A 17,687-nucleotide genomic window follows, 5' to 3' on the forward strand; every position below is an offset into this window, starting at 1 on the left:
ACACACAAAATCAAATATGGATACACAAATGTACAGAGAGAGACACACACACACAGGGTCTATGCCAGTCAACCAGTCTGAATATATTATATTTTTATCCAACAATGAGATGCTGCCCTAAAAAGGGCTTTGTGTGTGTCTTTCTCTCTCTCTCTCTCTCTCTCTCTCTCTCTCTCTCTCTCTCTCACACACACACACACACACACACATACTGGTAAAGGTGAATTGGAAGGACAATTTTTTCAAACAAGATTTTTGCAACACTAAACGGACCCCCCTTTCCGCTTGTGCTAGATAGATGAAGTGCATCTTTAAAAATCCCATTTGAGTTGTACAACACAAATCTCACTTCAAAATTGTGAAAAACACACCAGAACTCAAAATATAAGAACCTGACACCATGGTGTAATAAGAGGACAACACTAATTAGGTAACTTGGTTCCTCCCCCTGACATGAACAGTAATTGTCAGGGCTAACTTTATTAACAGGACAAAGGCCATACACATACACAAACATGTATTTTGTGTGTATTAAAAGGGCAACAGGTGAATAAAAGGAACAAATTGAGTGCATTTTACAAAAACAGGATTGTTTTGTTAACAGAAATGAAAATAACTGGCAATATAAAATTATATGTCCTCTTAAATCAGATGCACTAAAACAGTGTCAACAAAATGAATTTACCAATCTTCTAATAGTAAAATTCTAAAATAAATAAATGAGAAACCAAAACATACAAAATATCTTTTGTAACTCCTCCAAGAAGTACTTTGGAGTTATGTAGACTCCTCTACATAGGATTTTCTTTTTTCTTCAACGACACGCCCCGATTCCTCACAAAATCTCTGATGTTTTGAATAGAACGACCAGCCAGAGCAGGATCTTCTGCAGTTTTGCATTGCTGGCATTCGATAATAGTGGCCAGTTTTCCTTTTTTGATATGTTCGCCAAAATGCTTCATTATCGCAGCAACCTCCGTGGGAGACCAAGGATGCTTTTTGACCCTCCTTGCATTTTCCAGAGAAGCTAGAAGCAGAAAAAAATAAATGTAAACAAACTACTTTTTAAACAATTTTTAAATTAAAGGGGACGTATTATGCTCAATTGTGTGAGTTGACATGGTTGTAGGATGCAAAAATATAATGGCGATAATCGGCTTCCTTCAAATAAGCCGAAGAATTGAGTTCTGCACACACTAGTTTTACAGCCCTGCTAAGAACAGTTAGTGTTTAGTCTACACAGCCCAAAGACGGCCTTTGCATTGTACACGAGGACAGGTGCTGAGGCTGTGATTATGCTGGATTGTGCAAAATACACTACCTGGGACCTAAAAGAGCTCCTTTTTTAGTTGTTGAAAACCTACACTTAAGGAGTCGGGAGGCAATTCATAACCAAATATACATACAAAAGCAACAAAAAAAAGTGGGTTTTGCATAATATGTCCCCTTTAAGGTGAATTTGTTGTAACAGTGTTTCTTTGGTATAAATCCTGTAATGCTGACTGTTTAACTACTTATTACAATGGATGAATACATTTATTTAAATGTAAAATTCTGAAAGGTAGCCCACATTAAGTCAGAATTCCAATAAATAGCTATGGCAAATCACTATGGATGGAGAGCATTTTATTCCACACACCGTTATACAACAAAAAACATGTATAGCATGATATTGTAATAATTTGAAATGTATAACATATACTCAAACATTTCATATATAACTGTCTGACTCAAATGTTTATTTAAAAACAAGGGTGGACCCTGCCTGACCATGAGGTGGGCCTTCAGGTTTTTTCAGTGAACATAATTTTCTTCAAGACGTTCAGGTTACAGCCCACAATTAGCCAAACCAGCCCAAATTTTCCAATATTATCCAGATTCTGCCTATGGGAATAAGATGATGTTCAGAGTATGGAGATAATGTAGAAGCCCAATGGTTGAGAAATCCTCAAAATTAAAAACCCAAATCATAATATGTTCTCATTGCTTTGTTTATTAATTGTTTTGGTGCATTGCTGTTTTGAAAATGATAAGTATTTAAATGTATTACAGATTAAAACAGGCATAGGGAAAGTAATTTAAACATTTATCCCATTACTTAATACAAGGTATTGTTCCACATTGAATGTGATTTATGTTTTACCTTACCAAGTAGGTTAATATAATTGTCTAACCAAGTTGTAGAATTATGGTACGGTCCCTGGCAGAAAGATGAGCATAGTCACCATACTGGCTTGGGTGGTGTGGATAACTGGGTTCAAAAATGCATGAAGTTTACATTTGTGCTTAAGTGACTTTTGTATGCATGTCACCATTTACCAGATTGTTTATTTGTTTTCTTCTTACTGCTTGGCTTCATCTCCTTGTTTAGTATTCTGTTGGGTTCAATGACCTTACCCGCTCCATTTTTACTTTGTGCTGAAAAACAAAACAAAACAGTAAGCATATATTTGTTGTATTAAATCTCTTATAATGTAATGTCAAATGCTCCTGAATGTGGTCAAGCAACTAATGGACCTTGAAATCTTGAATATGGTTTCTAAGATAAATCCAGAGTCGCAACTATGACTTTTAGTTTAAGGTGACACATGTGAATGTGGAATATGGCTAGAGCTATTACAGCTGATATTAAAAGATACAAGGCTGAATTTTTCTCCAAACAAGACTCCGGTGTAGTGATGGGATTTCCGGCTCTTTTTAGAGATCCGGCTCTCTCGGCTCGGCTCACTAAAAAGAGCCGGCTCTTTCGGCTCCCGAACCGGCTCTTCAGGTTGTTTTGTTGCTTTCATTCATTTATTATTAACAACAATATAAAATTATGCACAAATGAATTACTAATGTTTAAAAACGTGTTTTCTATGTATATATGTTCATTATATAAATATGCTTTTATTTATTCACTCCACATAAAATTTAAAAATAAATTATAAAATACAAAACCTACCATTTACAATTTAACTTTTAAAATTTAAACTTTAAATTTAAAAATACCAAGTGCTCAGCTCAGTGGGTAGACACACTGGCAGCTTCACTTATATCACACTTAACTCACTGTGTTTTATCTTCCCATCGCACTGATGAGTGGACAGTTTTCAGGTGCCCGTGCACCGGCTCTATATGATATCCTTTTCTTGCAGACTCTACACTCTGCCTATGTATTGTCAGTAAAATTTAAATGGTTCTAGATTTTGCTTCTTTTCTTGGTGTCACTCATTTTCTTTACTCCACCTTTCTAATGTGACGACATTGTCTCTTGTTGTTGCTCCCGGCTCTCTTTCTCTCTCTCTCCCTGCTGCTCTTTTCGTGTGCTACTGCTGTTGCGAGTGTAACTACTGCCCCTAGCTCCTCCCTCTGCTCAGAGGCGGGAGGGGTGCAAACACAAGGCTCTGTTTGCGCCCCTCCCGTCTCTACTCAGCGCAAACACAAGGCTGACGTGCAGCGAAAAAAGTGAGAGAGAGGGCAAGAGAAAGTAAAAAAAAAAAAAAATCCACGGCTCCCAATAAGGAGCCGGCTCACATCGTTCACTTCAAAGAACCGGCTCTAAGAGCCATTTCGTTCGCGAACGACCCATCACTACTCCGGTGACTGGTCAACTTTCCACTCACCACTGATTTACTGTAGAAAGAGGATGAGAGCGTAGAGGGAATACTTCAGAAGCGCAAACCAGGTAAATAAAGAGTAGTAGATCAGCCCTCCACACACCAACTATTTTCATCTCTCTTGATTAATCTCATCTCCTTCTGTCTCCTGCAGGGCAGCTTCCTTTCTAACATCCTTCAACAAACCTTCCTCACTGTCCCTTGTTTGCACATGCCCAACACAACCTCAACCTGGCCAATGTAGAACAATGTAGACATTTTTTCCAACATGTGCAGTCCCAATGATATTGTTCTTCCTAATCCTATCCATTCTCTCCACCCTCAAAAAGAATCCCAGCATCTTTGCTTTCCCCAAACTCAACTCCAAGAACTGCAATCTATTAAGAACTCTGCTGCCCCTTACTCTACTGCACTCACTCTAGAGACTATATCACCACATCCTAAAAAGAACATTACTGGCTGCACACTGACTATAGTATTGAGTGCAAACTCCTAATCAACTTTTAAGCCTTCAACAACCTCGCCCCCGCCACCCTGAGGGATTGTCTTTACTGTCACTCTCCCACAGCACTGCTAACACTAACCTCCTTACCCCCATCATCAAAATCATAAATCTGAGGGTACAATCCTTTGCCACTGCTAATTGCACCCTCTGGAACTTCCTCTGCTCATTAGATTCTCTCTAGAACTTTAAATCACAGCTCAAAATCACCTGTTCAAACTAGCATTTCCTACCTGACCATCCTCCAAAACTGACCTTTCTATTCTGTTGAGCTGGTCTTTAGAAAGATCCTTGACTTTCTTTAAATTACCATTTGGACAAAGGTAACAATCACTGGAAAAATGATAGTAATGAATTCTCTTTTTTTTTTTTTACATAAAGATAGCAAAAGTGTCTAGGAAGTAGTTACAAAGGTAAAAGCTTCAATAAATGATGACAAACACATACCTGGAGGTTCCTTGACAACTTTCTTCATCATTCTAGTATCTATAGAATCTGTAATAAAGTCTATTAGTCATGTGATTTCATAAATTGAACAAAGTTGAGACTAATCACATTGTACTTACCAATCTGTGGATATACAAGATTTCCTTCATTGACCTCACGCTCCGCTCCGACCTCCTCACGCTCCGCTCCGACCTCCTCACGCTCCGCTCCGACCTCCTCACGCTCCGCTCCGACCTCCTCACGCTCCGCTCCGACCTCCTCACGCTCCGCTCCGACCTCCTCACGCTCCGCTCCGACCTCCTCACGCTCCGCTCCGACCTCCTCACGCTCCGCTCCGACCTCCTCACGCTCCGCTCCGACCTCCTCACGCTCCGCTCCGACCTCCTCACGCTCCGCTCCAACCTCCTCACGCTCCGCTCCAACCTCACTTTCTTCACTTGAATCTGTCAACTGTAGGTTATCTAACAAAATAAAAGATTGTCTTAATGAATTATAAGGTTATAGTGCAGGAAACGTGTATAATTCTTAACCTTAACACCACTTTACCTTCGATTTCAATCTCTTCAAGTGTTTTGCCTTGAAGGCTTTTGAGAGACCCTTTCTCCATGGCAATCAGTAGTTTGGATATTTTGGCAAGCTGGGTAGTAGCCTCTGGAAGTCTATAATATTCCCGATGAACACGAATATCATGACCTAGGAAGTTGGCAACTTGGTCTAACTCGTGATTCTTGAGGTTTAAGATCTGAGACAAAGTTGCGACATGTTTGCGCAACTGCGTTGAACGTAGGTGTTCAGGGTTTTCAGCCCCACATTCAGTCGCATAAATCCTCAAACAGTCCTGTCCTCTGTAGGGAGTCAGACAATGAGGTCTGGCAAACAGGAATATGTTTTCTGCCAGAACACCACAGTCTTGTCTTTTCTCTGTCAGCCGTGTTATGGCATTCACCATGTCTGGTGAAAGTAGCACTGCAACCTTGCGTCCTCGTTTACCCCTCAATTCTACACGACTGAAGTGTTGACAAAGGTAAAGTTCAAATTTTGTCAGTCCAAATGCAACATCCTTGTGCAGGGTACTAGTGTCTCTCTCCTGGAAGCCATTCAGTGTCATCTTTGAAATTTCTCCCCCTCTTCTCCTGTTAAATAGTATTACATTTGCCATGGTAGCTTTACAAAGTTCACTGTATGATTTTGGTGAACTATGCTCTTCCAAGTCCTTCAGTGCTTGTTCTATAGTCTTCTCCAGATGTCTATGAAGACGCTGAACATCTTCTGTGAAAGGAAGTGTGGAAGGCTTGTTGAAGTGCCGCTCGTTTAGTGTGGTTAATGCAGTATGGGAGATGAGTTCTGACCACTTTGTAGCATAAAGGGTTTTGAAACTCTGGGTTGACTTTATCAGTGCACTGTCTTCTGCCATCAGTGCTCTGCAATGTATAATATCACAGACTTTCTGCAGTGAGTGTCCCAACTTTAAAGCAAGGCTTGGAGTCGAGTAGCAGTTCTTTTCTTCATCATACCCAGACACCTTCTTAACAGCTTTGATAACCACATTGAAATTTGCAGGTCTTACAGCATCCTAGAAAGTGTGTATTGAGCATTCTTTCCGAAGTGTGAGCAGAAGTCTTCCACATTCTCGGAGTGTCTGGCGAATGTAGTCAAATTTGGTGGGATCTTTCCCATGTTTGTTAAAGAATGATTGAGCAAGCTGAAGAATAGAGAAGTCACTTCGCACAGTAGAAGTTATTTCATCATCTTTCATGACAGCTAATATCTTCCAAACACCGGGGAAACTTGCTGACACAGAGCTGACTCACTCATACAGGCCAGGGACAAGACCTTTTTTCGTCCCCCTCTGAATTGGCCTCCACTGGTTTTGAAGAACATTTACGAACATGTCTCCAAAGATCTCTTTTAAGATATAATGCCTCGCAATAAATGCAGTGAATATAGTCTTTTCCTTTGTAGGGTTTTTTTGATGTGCGTCTGGTTTTTAATGATCCAATCCCACTTGCGATGACCTCCGAGTTATGTCTGTGGTTTCCCTTGTTTCGCAGCTTAGAAAGCATTTTCAAACGGTCTTTGGACTTCTTGGGAAGACTTAAAACTCGAGCAACATCTGCATGTGATTTCTCATGAGTTTTTAAATGACGTGTAAACTTTGTCTGTAGTTTTCCACAAATGTAGCAGTATGTTTTGTTTCTTAGTGAGGAGGATGTTTTTAAGGAATCTTCAGCCGTAGTATCAGAGTCATCAACAATGCCTTCAGCATCAGACTTTTCTGCTGTGGCAATAACCCCTGATACGTCGAGCTGTCTTGTGCCAATTCCATCTTCAGATATTGATTCGGCATCTTCTGAAATTCTTTGTCCTACTCTCTCTAAAAAACTTTCTAGGCGAGGTCTTTTCGTTTTGCAAGCAGATTGACTGCTGGAGATCTCAGAGTTCTGTACTTGTTTGCAACTTATATTTAAAGGCTCTGATTTGTTGTCCCATGAGCTGTCTGAGTCAGCTATAGAATCTGGCACATATTCCTCTTCTGATGAAGCCCCCTCACTTGAACTATCTTCACTAAAGACCTAATAACAATCAAAAACACAAAGTAAGACTTTGTTTACCTTACATATTTTACTGAGAAGAATTCTGCAAAAACACTTACCTCTGGAAGAGGTTCAGTGAGGTTCACCTTGTGGCTAACATAACATCTTTTGTGCCAGGACTGGTAGCAAACTAGACAGAGAAAAATTAAGTTAATAAAAGAAAGGTAGTTAAAGCCGCTTTCCCCAATTTAAAAAACAGGCTAGATGGAAGCATAAACACAGTCAAGAAGGCTCCCCCCTCCCATTGGATATTATCCATAGGCCACACCCCCTGGTGTGCTTTGCTGCTAAACAGGCCAGTGCATAGTGTGGTGGAGCCATGTTAATGTAGAATTTAAGGAGTCAGGTAAGACTGTTCTATCGTTTTTCTGGACTGAGCCATGTTATTGGCTGATGGTTTTAGACAAATGCAACAGAACCACTTCATTTTTTTTTCTTTAATCTCCAAACAACATTTATAGCTATGCTTTGTTAAAATGTTGTTATGAACATGAAAAAAAATATGTTAAGCTAACTTGTTTTTGCAAATTGGCTATAGCAGCTTTAATAATGACATGGTAAGTAAATATGTAAAAAGTGCAGATGTAAAAGGTTCATTATGAACATATATCATATTTACTTATGGATTAGTTTTTATAGTGTTCCTTATGGATCATATTTAAGATATTCTAATGTACCCAACATTCCATAATTAAATAATTACCTTCACATCTCACACCACTCCATTTCAGAGGCGAAAAAGGTCCTCCACATGCAAAACATTTTTCTAAACTTGACATTTCGTCAGGGACTAGATCATGATCGCAGTCCTGTTTGGTAAACAAAAAAAAAAAAACAGTGTAATCAAAAACAAAATTCATACTTTTGTGATGTAAAATATCACAACCAAATAGTTGTTTTGGTTCCTCTTTAAAAAGGAGTTAAGGACGGAAGGAAAAAAAAAAAAACAGGTTCAAGTGTTACTAAAACTATTAAATCAATTTTTGTAACTTTTGCAATGCAAAATTTAAAGGGAAAAATACCTGCTGTATATAGATCAATTTTCAAAACAATTTGTTCTTCTAGGTTTTATATTATGGTATATATTACAAAACCACAATGAAAAGAAAATTCATTGTGGACCCACAACCCCCAAAAAAGATTAGACTTACAATTTGTTCTTTCTGAAATGAGAAGATGTGTCCAAAGTTTTGACTGGGAGTGTAAAAAAGTATAATTAAATCATGAAGTCATGAATCCATCAAGACATAACGGATGGCCTTTACACAACAATGTTACATAAATGTGCTTAGCATTAACAGGAAAGAGTTTAGCGATTGTTTCGGTTGTATTTACATGCTCCTTGCTATAGTAAGCTTCATTCTTGCTCCTTGATCAGCTGAAATTCAAATATGCGATGTAACTACATCAGAGTTCATTTCAACCAAGCCGAGAACTACGTCTTTATGCAAACCAGATTTAGGGTTGGGGTTTCATACTTCTCGTTTCAAATCTCAGTCCTCCTAATGCGTGCATCTTACTTGGTCAAGATAACCAAGGACCCACATACCTCAATACTGCCTAATAACTAGCACCTCAGTCTACAACTAAAACAATCTGACACTGAAACTCCAATTTACCTTTGTTGCGTCGTTAGGAGAGGAACTGGCTGCATTCTCATCCACAGCCTGAGATGCCACCATGTTGGATTTCTAAGGAAGAAGCATGAATAATGAATGGCAGTCTTTGGGTCTAGCCAAGATGAATACAGTCCTCCTAATGTCTGGACCTGTCCAGTTGAGTAATACACAGGACCCGTGTGTGTATGCACAATTGCCAGAGTAACTCTCATTGATCTGAATTCATTTCTAAACTCAGTCCTCCTAATGTCTGGACCTGTCCAGTTGAGTAATACACAGGACCCGTGTGTGTGGGTGCACTTGTAGGTAGAACTCAGTTGTTTATACTTCCTGTTTCAAATCTTAGTCCTCCTAATGCGTGCATCTTACTTGGTCAAGATAACCAAGGACCCACATACCTCAATACTGCCTAATAACTAGCACCTCAGTCTACAACTAAAACAATCTGACACTGAAACTCCAATTTACCTTTGTTGCGTCGTTAGGAGAGGAACTGGCTGCAATCTCATCCACAGCCTGAGATGCCACCATGTTGGATTTCTAAAGAAGAAGCGTGAATAATGAATGGCAGTCTTTGGGTCTAGCCAAGATGAATACAGTCCTCCTAATGTCTGGACCTGTCCAGTTGAGTAATACACAGGACCCGTGTGTGTGGGCGCACTTGTAGGTAGAACTCAGTTGTTTATACTTCCTGTTTCAAATCTCAGTCCTCCTAATGCGTGCATCTTACTTGGTCAAGATAACCAAGGACCCACATACCTCAATACTGCCTAATAACTAGCACCTCAGTCTACAACTAAAACAATCTGACACTGAAACTCCAATTTACCTTTGTTGCGTCGTTAGGAGAGGAACTGGCTGCAATCTCATCCACAGCCTGAGATGCCACCATGTTGGATTTCTGAAGAAGAAGCGTGAATAATGAATGGCAGTCTTTGGGTCTAGCCAAGATGAATACAGTCCTCCTAATGTCTGGACCTGTCCAGTTGAGTAATACACAGGACCCGTGTGTGTATGCACAATTGCCAGAGTAACTCTCATTGATCTGAATTCATTTCTAAACTCAGTCCTCCTAATGTCTGGACCTGTCCAGTTGAGTAATACACAGGACCCGTGTGTGTGGGTGCACTTGTAGGTAGAACTCAGTTGTTTATACTTCCTGTTTCAAATCTCAGTCCTCCTAATGCGTGCATCTTACTTGGTCAAGATAACCAAGGACCCACATACCTCAATACTGCCTAATAACTAGCACCTCAGTCTACAACTAAAACAATCTGACACTGAAACTCCAATTTACCTTTGTTGCGTCGTTAGGAGAGGAACTGGCTGCAATCTCATCCACAGCCTGAGATGCCACCATGTTGGATTTCTAAAGAAGAAGCGTGAATAATGAATGGCAGTCTTTGGGTCTAGCCAAGATGAATACAGTCCTCCTAATGTCTGGACCTGTCCAGTTGAGTAATACACAGGACCCGTGTGTGTATGCACAATTGCCAGAGTAACTCTCATTGATCTGAATTCATTTCTAAACTCAGTCCTCCTAATGTCTGGACCTGTCCAGTTGAGTAATACACAGGACCCGTGTGTGTGGGCGCACTTGTAGGTAGAACTCAGTTGTTTATACTTCCTGTTTCAAATCTCAGTCCTCCTAATGCGTGCATCTTACTTGGTCAAGATAACCAAGGACCCACATACCTCAATACTGCCTAATAACTAGCACCTCAGTCTACAACTAAAACAATCTGACACTGAAACTCCAATTTACCTTTGTTGCGTCGTTAGGAGAGGAACTGGCTGCAATCTCATCCACAGCCTGAGATGCCACCATGTTGGATTTCTAAAGAAGAAGCGTGAATAATGAATGGCAGTCTTTGGGTCTAGCCAAGATGAATACAGTCCTCCTAATGTCTGGACCTGTCCAGTTGAGTAATACACAGGACCCGTGTGTGTATGCACAATTGCCAGAGTAACTCTCATTGATCTGAATTCATTTCTAAACTCAGTCCTCCTAATGTCTGGACCTGTCCAGTTGAGTAATACACAGGACCCGTGTGTGTGGGTGCACTTGTAGGTAGAACTCAGTTGTTTATACTTCCTGTTTCAAATCTCAGTCCTCCTAATGCGTGCATCTTACTTGGTCAAGATAACCAAGGACCCACATACCACAATACTGCCTAATAACTAGCACCTCAGTCTACAACTAAAACAATCTGACACTGAAACTCCAATTTACCTTTGTTGCGTCGTTAGGAGAGGAACTGGCTGCAATCTCATCCACAGCCTGAGATGCCACCATGTTGGATTTCTAAAGAAGAAGCGTGAATAATGAATGGCAGTCTTTGGGTCTAGCCAAGATGAATACAGTCCTCCTAATGTCTGGACCTGTCCAGTTGAGTAATACACAGGACCCGTGTGTGTATGCACAATTGCCAGAGTAACTCTCATTGATCTGAATTCATTTCTAAACTCAGTCCTCCTAATGTCTGGACCTGTCCAGTTGAGTAATACACAGGACCCGTGTGTGTGGGTGCACTTGTAGGTAGAACTCAGTTGTTTATACTTCCTGTTTCAAATCTTAGTCCTCCTAATGCGTGCATCTTACTTGGTCAAGATAACCAAGGACCCACATACCTCAATACTGCCTAATAACTAGCACCTCAGTCTACAACTAAAACAATCTGACACTGAAACTCCAATTTACCTTTGTTGCGTCGTTAGGAGAGGAACTGGCTGCAATCTCATCCACAGCCTGAGATGCCACCATGTTGGATTTCTAAAGAAGAAGCGTGAATAATGAATGGCAGTCTTTGGGTCTAGCCGAGATGAATACAGTCCTCCTAATGTCTGGACCTGTCCAGTTGAGTAATACACAGGACCCGTGTGTGTATGCACAATTGCCAGAGTAACTCTCATTGATCTGAATTCATTTCTAAACTCAGTCCTCCTAATGTCTGGACCTGTCCAGTTGAGTAATACACAGGACCCGTGTGTGTGGGCGCACTTGTAGGTAGAACTCAGTTGTTTATACTTCCTGTTTCAAATCTCAGTCCTCCTAATGCGTGCATCTTACTTGGTCAAGATAACCAAGGACCCACATACCTCAATACTGCCTAATAACTAGCACCTCAGTCTACAACTAAAACAATCTGACACTGAAACTCCAATTTACCTTTGTTGCTTCGTTAGGAGAGGAACTGGCTGCATTCTCATCCACAGCCTGAGATGGCACCATGTTGGATTTCTAAGGAAGAAGCATGAATAATGAATGGCAGTCTTTGGGTCTAGCCGAGATGAATACAGTCCTCCTAATGTCTGGACCTGTCCAGTTGAGTAATACACAGGACCCGTGTGTGTATGCACAATTGCCAGAGTAACTCTCATTGATCTGAATTCATTTCTAAACTCGGTCCTCCTAATGTCTGGACCTGTCCAGTTGAGTAATACACAGGACCCGTGTGTGTGGGCGCACTTGTAGGTAGAACTCAGTTGTTTATACTTCCTGTTTCAAATCTCAGTCCTCCTAATGCGTGCATCTTACTTGGTCAAGATAACCAAGGACCCACATACCTCAATACTGCCTAATAACTAGCACCTCAGTCTACAACTAAAACAATCTGACACTGAAACTCCAATTTACCTTTGTTGCGTCGTTAGGAGAGGAACTGGCTGCAATCTCATCCACAGCCTGAGATGCCACCATGTTGGATTTCTAAGGAAGAAGCATGAATAATGAATGGCAGTATTTGGGTCTAGCCAAGATGAATACAGTCCTCCTAATGTCTGGACCTGTCCAGTTGAGTATTACACAGGACCCGTGTGTGTATGCATACTTTTCAGTATAGCCTTTATTCATTTAATACTATTTATACTTATACTGTACTATTTACATTATACCTTGCATCTCCATGGCCAGTTGGAATCACCATAGTTATAGGTGATTTCTTCTCCTGGACCAATATCTTTGATTGCAAACAAACAGAGATGGGGCCTTCCATCCACTCTGGTAACTGTCATTTTACTGTTTGGATTCACATTATCGTCATTTACAAGTCTGCCAAGTGAGCCGTCCTCTCTGGCAGCATCAACACTAAAACAAAAAGTATACAATAACAATTACACTCTGTAAAGAAAGTCATTAAGTATATTAGGTTGTAGAACGTCTGAATAACATTTTAATATTCAATTCAAAATATTATTTGAATATTATAATTTGTAAACCTCGTGTATTTTATCCTTTATCAAAGCAGTTACATACCATAACTGTTTTCCATTGAACTTGAAATCAAATATGAAAACCTTGAGTGCATCATGGTAAAGTTTCATTCGGTTTTCTTGTTCCTCTTTAGTTATGATTTGTCCTCTGTACTCAAAAAGAAAATCTCCCTTTTGAAATGACCGACAGCTGAACACACCGCGACCTAAAGACACACATCAAAAACAAATTGGGCAATAAACTATAAACCATTTAATTAAAATCCTTCTTGTTTTTAAATATGTTTTTTATTTGATTATATTGTATTATTTATTTTGGAACATGTAACATGTTCATAATTCCTTGGGGAAAGACAAGGAAAAAATAGAAATATAATAATAATAATAAAACAAGTATAATTATATTCGTGATTATTAATTTTCTCATGCATGGTATGCTACAAAAAACTACAAAAAACATAAAAATTTCTATTTTGAGAAGCTGACTGCATTCTTTGGAATCAACTCACCTTTAAATGAATCAATATACCTCACATCAAATCCTGCCTTGTCTTCACCTAAGGAGCAGTAATACCTAGCATCTTGTCTGGGATTTATTTTAGCTCTCCGTGGCCTTGTTGCCGCCATCCCCTGCAAAGATCAGGTATTAATGACTTTAGAAATAACACATTATACTACAAAATGTATGTAGACATAGAAATAAACAGATTGAAAAATCTATTTATGTTGGGGAGAGCTCCCCTAAAGGTTCCAAATATCTGTGTTTCCCAACAGTTCCTCCTATCTTGTATCACTGTGTGTCAGAGGCTGCATGCCCTACCTGTGGAAGTTCTGTTTCATATATTTTATTTGGTCTAAGGTTACTGCAAATCTTAATGAGTTAATTTTCATATCCACATTTCCTTAACCTTTTATATTTCTTAAAGTTATAAATTAAAATAATGATTTAGTATGGTTGAACAATAAGCATATTTGTCCTACAGTTTTTGTTTCATTTGTAAAATATTTTCTGAAAACCGATCTCACTAGTTTTAAAACCACAAGTTTTGTGATGCTAAAACCAAAATTAATCAAACCAACAGCAACAGAATGTCAAACTTTTGCTACTAGCATGCTGGCTAGCTAAACTGTCAAAAATTAGATGCTTTGGTGTATCCGAACGTAATATAATAACCTATATTACTTTGCTTTATTGGATGAATATATTTATATAAACATGTGTAAGGGAATTTGTATGGTTCTCACCTGATCTTCCACGAAAGCAGTAAGATAAAAGCTGTCTCATTAAATCCTCATGTCGTGCACCTGAACTCATTAGTGTCCTCTTCTTCTTCTTCTGCTCTTTAAATGTTCATGGTGGTTGGCAACCAGCGTAGATGTACATTAGCGCCCCCATAGTGCTGAGGAGTGGATATCATTGGCCAAGAACAGTGGATTAACACTGGGACTCTTGCAAATAGAATGCTATGATGTAATAGAGTTAAATTGCTCTAGTGCATTCTGACATAACTCACTTGGAATATGTAGACTTAATAATACTGTATAAAATGTAATTTTTCCAAAAGACTGATATTTATGCTTCTAAATTTTAAAGAATGAAACAAAAGTAGTAAATGGGGATGACGAGTTTTAGTAACAACTTCAAAGTTATTTGGCTAAAAGAGTTTTAAAATTCAAATAATTAACTTGGACCAAAAAGGCATATTATTGCTACAATGAGATTGGTGAATAAAAATAGATTAGACCACAGATATTTAAGTAATGCAGCAATACAATTAATTTTCATGACCTTAAGTGTTTTTTGTGATGCTTTCTTTTTCTTTTTAAATAGTAAAAACTCATGACATAATTAGGACAAAGTTTACAATGAAATAGAAAAATCTTTATTATTGTGGCTGGTCTGGGATGCTGCTGCAGGTGAGATGGACTCACCTGCATTGTATCTACAATCTGTTACAGCAACCGTATAATTATTGTAATTGTTGGACAGCGCGAGGGAACGACCGGCTCAGGTGAGCCACAGGCTGGTGCGCTAGCAGGATGGGGGTGCCGCTGGAAGCGTGGGCGGTCCCTGGAACCACCTCGTCACCAGCGCCGCTAGATCTACAGGCAAACGCCCAGGTAGTCACTTCCCCGTGGCTGGGCTGGGGCGCTGATGCTCCAGGCCGATTCCCTCGCTTGCGCATGGAGGGGGGGGGGGAGGTGGCTCCCCGGTCTTAGTCAGGGGAAGAGGGTATGTGGCGGGGCGTGTTCTGCGATGCCGCTGCATGTGAGATGGACCCACCTGCACGGCATCTATAATCACACCACGCTGTGCTCCGCAGTGGCAGGGGGCCGCTGCAACCCAGGCCTCGATCAGATGGCCAATTCCACCTTCAGGCCCCCCCGCCCTGACGGCTGGCAGAGAGTGGGGCTCTGTGAAGACCCCATGCCTCCCTCCGCTCGCTCATATGTAGTGTTGCTGCGTGCTGTTCTAAAGTGCATTTAAAACACGGGAGGAGATGTCATCTGTTCTTTTGATATTCATCAGAACCCTGGCTGCAGCATTTTGGATCAGCTGAAGACTTTTAGTTGCATTATGTGGACTTCCTGATAGTTAAGAGTTATAGTAATGCAGCCTTGAAGTAACAAAGGCATCAACTAGTTTTTCAGCATCACTCCTGGATGGGATGTTTCTAATTTTAGCAATATTACGGAGGTGGAAGGAGGAGACCCTAGAAACCTCTTTCATGTCAGATCTAAATGACATGTCTTTGTCAAAAAATAACACAGAGGTTCTTTGCTTTATTACTGGAGGCTAATTTAATGCCATCCAGATGAAGGGACTGACCAAGTAATTTGTTTTTCTGAGCTTCTGGTCCAAAGACAACTTCTGTCTTGTCGGAATTCAAAAGGAGGAAGTTTGAAGACATCCTTTTAGGTTTTTATGTCTTCCAAGCATGCCCGTAATCTTTATCACTGATTAGGTTCATCAGGATTTAGGTGTGCATAGCTATGGAAATTTATCCCATGCTGTCTAATGATTTTACCAATAGGGAACATATATATAGTAAAAAGGATCAGTCCAAGTACAGAACCCTGTGGTAAGTAACCATAGAGGTTGAAGAGGATTTATCATTTACGTAAACAAACCTCGAGTCTGTTGGACAAGTAAGATTTAAACCAGCCTAGTGCTGTTCCTTTGATCCCTGCAACATTTTCAAACCTTTCTATGAGAATATTGTGATTGAATGTGTCAAAAACAGCACTGAGGTCCAGTAGAACCAGAATGGTCACCAGTCCATTATCTGAGGCCATGAGAATATCATTAGTAACTTTCACCAGAGCTGTTTCAGTGCTATGATGAGCTCTAAAGCCAGATTGAAACTCTTCAAACAGGTCGTTATTGTTTAAGTGCTAACACATCTGATTGGCAACTATTACCTCAAGAATTTTAGATATGAAGGGAAGATTAGATATAGGTCTATAGTTCATTAAGTTGTCTTGATTAAAAGAGGGTTTCTTAAATAGAGGTTTAATTACAGCAACCTTAAAATCCTATGGTACGTATCCATTTTCTAAAAATAAATTCATTATATCCAAAACTGGAGCAACAATTAAAGGAAATACCGCTTTAAATAGTTTGGTTCGGGATTAGGTCTAACATGCAGGTATGTATGTAGACCATGTCTACATACCTAAATGTCATAGTTCAGCTGTGTGCAGGCAGGAACGAGGAAAAGGACCCAAAATGCAGACTCTCGGAAGACTGGAGTGAAACTCAAAAACGGCAGCTTTATTGCTGGTTGGAAAATAAAAGGCAATACAAAACTAATCCACGGGGAGACACACAGCACAGGATTAGTGCCGTTTACGACGCAACAGGGAGCACAGAAAATACAGGGCTAAAATACACAGGACATAACGAGGGGAATGAGAGGCAGGAGGTGAACACTGGTGGGAGACATCAGGGCTAACGAGACCAAGGAAGCAAAACTGAAAACACTGACATGAGACAAAGACCTTGAAAGTAAAGCAGGAAACACAAAATCACAGAGACAGACTCAGAGACATGGCTTCACACAGGGATTTGACAGAGAACACAGACAGGGGAGAGCAACAGGGGCTGTATCCCAATTCAGGGTCTGCAGCCTTAAAGGCCGCATTTTAAGTTTCAATTCAAAGGCTGCTCGAAATGTGGCCCACAAATGCGTCCTTCATTTCCCTGAATTTGAAGGATGTGGCTGTGTAGACTTCATGGCCCAACATATCCCAGAATGCATAGCGCGGCGTTGGGTGTGGATAATTTTGCCGAAAAAAAACAGCGGAAGCGGGGCGGCCAAAGAGTAAACTTGGAAAAGTAAGTACTGAATATTAATTCACTTATTTATGTACAAATGTTTAATAACGAAGAACATTAAAACATTACTGTTGGCCACATGTTGGCAAAGTTATGTGACATTAGTGATGTTTGTACTTTCAGCGTTTACTTTGTTTTAAAGCCTTTACTTTAAAATATACGCCGTTCAATAGTCGACCTTAATCTTACAGAGAATGTGATGTTTTTATGGATAATTAAAGTCAGTCATATATCCACAAACACAACAAGTTGAAAGTCAGTGAATGCTGCTCAGTTTGCAGTCCTGAATATCACGGCACAAGCAGGATTCACTGCACTGTTAATGTGAGCTATGTTATATTGCTGCCTCTGTTCGGTGGTGTCGAGCCAAACGGA

The 17,687-nt window shown here is 40.0% G+C and overlaps 1 protein-coding gene across 3 annotated transcripts; it reads right to left on the minus strand.

Annotated features, from left to right (window-relative positions):
- Positions 1-206: 206 nt before the first annotated feature.
- Positions 207-17,282, minus strand: LOC109201111 (histone-lysine N-methyltransferase mes-4). 3 transcript variants are annotated; one of them, XM_019356632.2, is made up of 17 exons: positions 16,651-17,282; positions 14,219-14,373; positions 13,483-13,603; positions 13,017-13,179; positions 12,656-12,848; positions 12,399-12,470; positions 11,931-12,002; positions 11,463-11,534; positions 10,995-11,066; positions 10,527-10,598; positions 10,059-10,130; positions 9,591-9,662; positions 9,230-9,301; positions 8,762-8,833; positions 7,846-7,951; positions 2,320-2,418; positions 207-1,027 (listed from the first exon to the last, which is right to left on the minus strand). In XM_019356632.2, exons 3-17 carry the CDS (start codon positions 13,598-13,600, stop codon positions 792-794), a joined length of 1,563 nt encoding a protein of 520 aa, XP_019212177.1. In that variant the 5' UTR covers positions 13,601-13,603; positions 14,219-14,373; positions 16,651-17,282; the 3' UTR covers positions 207-791. The 3 variants fall into 3 exon arrangements, with proteins under 3 accessions (XP_019212177.1, XP_019212178.1, XP_019212179.1); XM_019356633.2 differs by lacking the exons at positions 207-1,027; positions 2,320-2,418; positions 7,846-7,951 and adding exons at positions 6,992-7,121; positions 7,202-7,272; XM_019356634.2 differs by lacking the exons at positions 207-1,027; positions 2,320-2,418 and adding an exon at positions 8,294-8,336.
- Positions 17,283-17,687: the final 405 nt, after the last annotated feature.

The sequence above is a fragment of the Oreochromis niloticus genome, unplaced genomic scaffold (genome assembly GCF_001858045.2).
Source record: "Oreochromis niloticus isolate F11D_XX unplaced genomic scaffold, O_niloticus_UMD_NMBU tig00000443_pilon, whole genome shotgun sequence".
NCBI lineage: Eukaryota > Metazoa > Chordata > Actinopteri > Cichliformes > Cichlidae > Oreochromis > Oreochromis niloticus.